This window comes from Chenopodium quinoa, unplaced genomic scaffold (assembly GCF_001683475.1).
Source record: "Chenopodium quinoa cultivar QQ74 unplaced genomic scaffold, ASM168347v1, whole genome shotgun sequence".
NCBI classification, from domain to species: Eukaryota; Viridiplantae; Streptophyta; class Magnoliopsida; order Caryophyllales; family Amaranthaceae; genus Chenopodium; species Chenopodium quinoa.
The window spans coordinates 904,224-909,084 of NW_018745311.1; the positions used below are offsets into that span (position 1 = coordinate 904,224).

The following is a 4,861-nucleotide window of genomic DNA, read 5'->3' on the forward strand; positions in this document are numbered from 1 at the left end:
TAAAGGTTTATTGACTTGAAACAGTTATGTTTCACGCTATTTAAACAAAAATTTTCTTTAACACATCAGCATTGAAACTGTTTCTTAAGACCTGACCTTCTTGATCTGCAAGGAGGAACGCGCCTGGTCCAACCTGCTCGTGGATGATGAAAGGGCCTTCCCAGTTTGCTGACAGCTTTCCATGCTGATTTCCTCTTCCAACTGCTGCTGTCCTTCTAAGGACTAAGTCTCCTGGAAGGAGCTCCCTATGCTTGACCCTTTTGTGGAAAACTTTTGAGATCCTGCTCTTTTGGGCTGCCAACTTAAGGGTTGCTTTTCATTTCCTTGCTTCTCATAGTGTTGTATCCTCAAGCTAGGACGACTGCATCAACCCCGTAGGCCAGGGTGAATGGGCTTTTACCGGTTGACTCCTTCTTAGTGGTCCTATTTGCCCACAAGACCTCTGGGACTAAGTCCGCCCACAGGCCCTTGTACTCCTCCAGCTTCTTCTGTAGGGCTGTTAGGATCAGCTTGTTTGCTGCTTCTGCTTGGCCATTGCTCTGCGGGTGGCAGACTGAGGCACTTGCATACTTGGTGCCCAAATCCCCTAGGTAGTCCTTTATAGTGTCGCAGTCAAATTGGCACCCATGATCAAAGGCTATGCATTGTGGCACCCCGAATCTAGTGATGATGCTCTTCCATATAAATGTTCTGACCTAGGTTGCCTTTATGTACTTGATGGGCTCAGCTTCTATCCACTTTGTAAAGTAATCTACTGCCACAATGAGATACTTCCTGCCCGCTGACCCAGTGGTGAAAGGTTCCAATATGTCCATTCCCCACTAAGCGAACGGGATCGGGCTGAGGATTGGAGTCAGACCGTTTGCTGGCTGATTTATGAGTGGTGAATATTTTTGACACTTGTCGCATTTTTTAACATATGCTAGTGCGTCTTACGTGAGAGTTGGCCAATATGCTCCTCTTCTAAGGACCTCTACTCCCAATGCTTTCCCGCCGATATGGTTGGCACATATTCCGGAGTGGGCTTCTTCCATAATGCCCTCCTGCTCCCATTCTAGAATACAGCTCAGCAGTGGCTTTGAGAAGCCTTTCTTGTTGAGCTCTCCATTCATCACTACATACCAATTTGCATCTTTCTTCACCTTTTTAGCTTGTACCTCATCATCGGGCAGCGAGCCATGAAGTTTGTACGCCAAGATGTCTGAGAACCAGGCTCTCTGACTCCCAACACAGTTTACCTGCTCCTTTTCAGTGATGCTGCTTTCCTCTAACACTTCGACCATCACTGTTCTTGTGAGGTGGAGCTGGCTAACTTAGATAAGGCGTCAGCCTGAGAGTTTCCTGCTCTGGGGACCAAGTCTATCTGGAAATGGACTAGCTGGGCTGCCAGTTCTTTCACTTTGGTTACATATTTCATCAGAGTGACTTCCCTTATCTCATACGCCCCCTGTAGTTGGCTGGCAACGAGCTGAGAATCAGTCTGCAGGTGTACTTTGCGGGCTCCGGCTGCGAGGCTCATACGTAGGCCTGCCAGCGTCGCCTCATACTCTGCTTCATTAATAGAAGCTTTGAACTTGAACTTGATGGCATACTCAAATACGTTTCCTTCTGCAGACGTCATTATGACTCCTGCCCCACTCCCCGTTTGGGCTGAGGATCCATCCACTTCCACCTTCCAGACCCCAATGTCATCCTCTTTCTCCTCATAGGAGGCTTCCACTATGAAGTCTGCTAAAGCTTGTGCCTTGATGGCTGCTCTAGGCTTGACCTCGATTTAATACTCAGACAGCTCGATTGCCCACTTTAAGAGTCTACCCGATGCATCCATCTTTTGTAATGCTTTCACCAACGAGTGGTTTGTGAGGACCTCTATTATATGCGCGTCAAAATATGGTTTTAGCTTTCTTGCTGCTGTGACCAGTGCAAAGGCTAGCTTCTCTACCAGGGGGTATCTTTGCTCTACCTCGGTCAGCACGTGGCTCACGAAATATATCAGCCATTGTTGCTTCTATCTTTCTAGCAGCAGAACGGTTGCGATTGTCTGTATTGACGCTGAGATGTACAACTGCAGTTTTTCCCTCAGCTCCAGGCTGAAGCTTAGTCAGATGCTCCTTAATACCTTCAAAGGCTTCTTTCTCCTTAGTCCCCCACTTGAATTCTCTGTTTCCTTTCAATAGCTGATAGAATGGCAAGGCTTTGTCTGCTGACTTGTTGATAAATCTGGTCAGTGCGGCCATTCTGCCTTCCAACCGCACGATATCTTTGATGCTCTTAGGCTCGGGCAGAGTGAGGACTGCTTCGACCTTTTCTGGGTTGGCATCTATTCCTCTATCGGTGATCAGAAAACCCAAGAACTTTCCAGAGCTCACTCCAAAGACACATTTCTTTGGGTTGAGCTTGATTTTATACTTGTTTAGGGTGGCAAATGTTTCCTCCAGATCCATGACATGTCCAGCCTGCGTGACGCTCTTAACAATTGAGTCGTCAACGTATACTTCCACATTTCTTCCCTTCTGGTGAAGGAACACTCTATCCATTGCCTTCTGAAAAGTTTCTCCAGCGTTCTTCAGCCCGAAGGGCATAGCTATGTAATTATACACTCCCCCTTCAATAATGAATGCAATTTTCTGCCTGTCTGGCTCGTGCAAGCTGATCTGATGGTATCCTGAGAAGGCGTCCATGAAGCTTAGCAGGGCGTGCCCGCTGTTTGAGTCTACCAGTTGAACTATCCGTGGTAGTGGGTAGCAATCCTTCGGGCAGGCTTTATTAAGATCCGTGAAATCAACACACATTCTCCATTGGCCATTTGCCTTCTTTACCATGACCACGTTGGCTAACCATTCTGGATAGTCACAGGGTTCAATAAATCCTGCTTCCAAGAGTTTTTCCACCTCTTCCTGGATTGCCGTGTTTTTCTCTGTGGAGAAGCTTCGCTTTTTCTGCCTGACTGGCCTATTATCCTCCTTCACATTCAGCTTATGCACCATGACTGCTGGGTCAATTCCGGGCATCTCATCTGCGGAAAATGCAAAAATGTCTTTATTCTTTCTCACTAGCTCTATGAGGTGCACCCCTACTCCTAGATCAATGTCTTTCCCAATTTTCACCGTCCTCGAGGGATCACCTACTGTGAGCTCGACTGTGACATGCTCCCCGCTGGGAAGTGGCCTGGCCGTTTCTTCTTTTGCTGGCTCGAAGTTTTCCATTGCCAACTTCTATTTATCTTTTTCCCCGTGATACTCTTCACGCTTCCTTTTCCTCGACTTCCTCTCAGGTTGCTCAGGGAGCCTTCTCTCGGAATCGGACTGCTGTCTGGTTTTGGCAGGCTGCTTTAAGGCAGTTATGTAACATTGTTCGGCTGTCTTCTTGCTTCCCCTGAGCTTTGCTGACCGACCCTCATTAGTTGTGTAAGCCATGGCTAGGTGGTAAGTGGATACCACCCCGCCTATCTTGTGGATGAGCGGTCTTCCCATGATTACATTGTAGGGTGAAGGGGAGTTTATCACGAGAAATTCTGCTCGGACATCACGCCTTCTTGACCTCTCTCCTACCTTGACTGAGAGTTCGATTATGCCTTCTAGGGTAAGCCCCGAGCCATTAAACCCGGTGACCTCGTAGTTTACTCTCTTCAAGTCTTTTCTGTCCAACTTCAGCTCATTGAACGCACTGATGTATATGATGTTGGCTGAGCTGCCTCCGTCTATCAGTACTCTATCCACCTCCTAGTTTGCAATTCTCATTGTCACCACCAGCAGGTCATCATGAGGATAAATTATGCCCTTCTGGTCATACTCGTCAAACGTGGCTCGTAGCTACGGGGGAAGAGGTGGCCATTTACGCTTATCATTGTCGTTTATTTGATGTATCATTTCCCACAGGTCGGCCCGTGCTCTATTAACTATCCCCCCATGTACTGGACCCCCGCTGATCACGCACACCCTGCCCTCTAGCTTGCCATCTCTATCTTTATCTCCAGCTGGGCCCTTATGACCTCCTCTACGGTCAGCTCGGCCTACTCTATCCTCCTTCCTTGTTCTAGGAGGGTCATCACGCTGCTTAAATTGACTCAAGTATTCTCTCCTGACTAAGTCCTCTATGTTGTCCTTTAAGTGCGTGCATTCTTCAGTGGTATGGCCATAGTCCGTGTGAAAGTCACACCACTTAATGGTATCACGACTCCTGTTTACCATCCTTGGAGGCCTCTGCCACTTATCATCAGCCTTATTTACGCTGAATATGTGAGATCTGGAATGGGTTAGTGGGGTGGGTATACTGATCAAACTTCCCAAGCCTTGGCCCTCTCCTTGGATCGGACCTTCTCAGTCCCACTGCCCTGTCCGCTTCTTTGCGGTTTTGCTCAGCCCTGCTTGGCTGGTCCACCCTGGGTGTGTTCTCTTACCCAGCGCTTCAGCGTGCGTTTTGAGGCTCTTACGCCCCATATATACTCTAAATGGTGATCTTTGCAGTAGGCCACTCTACATTGCTAACAACGCTACCTCCTGGCTCATATTTGGAATGGTTGTTGCCTCGTTGAATCTGATGATGAACTCCCTCGGGGGCTCATCTTTTCCCTAAACCAGGGACATCAGCTCGGTTGTCATCTTGGTTCTGTCCACCAAGGTTATGAAATGCTCCATGAACATTCTCTTCAGCTGGCTGTACGAGTATACAAAACATTTGGGGATGGCGCCGTACCATTCTGCTGCCAGCCCCTCCAGAGTTGGTGGGAAAGCCTTATACCAGACTAAGTCTGTCATGGTGTAGGGTACCATATGATTCTCAAAAGCTGATATGTGGCTTTTGGGTGTTGTTGTTCCATTGTACTTGCAGCCCGGCATCTTCACCTTCTCCATGAGTTCTT

The 4,861-nt window shown here is 48.0% G+C and overlaps 1 protein-coding gene across 1 annotated transcript; it reads right to left on the reverse strand.

Annotated features, from left to right (window-relative positions):
* Nucleotides 1-347: 347 nt before the first annotated feature.
* LOC110712330 lies at nt 348-1,283 on the reverse strand. Its single transcript, XM_021890778.1, has 2 exons — nt 937-1,283; nt 348-660 (listed from the first exon to the last, which is right to left on the reverse strand). The coding sequence occupies exons 1-2, from the start codon at nt 1,281-1,283 to the stop codon at nt 348-350; spliced, it is 660 nt and encodes a 219-aa protein (XP_021746470.1).
* Nucleotides 1,284-4,861: the final 3,578 nt, after the last annotated feature.

Bases quoted from the DNA above. Each gene is read 5' to 3' on its own strand.
- LOC110712330 (XM_021890778.1), bottom strand. From the start codon at position 1,283: ATGGTCGAAGTGTTAGAGGAAAGCAGCATCACTGAAAAGGAGCAGGTA. The intron at 661-936 runs GTAAGACGCACT...CATCATCACTAG, and splicing joins GCATATTGGCCAACTCTCAC to ATTCGGGGTGCCACAATGCA.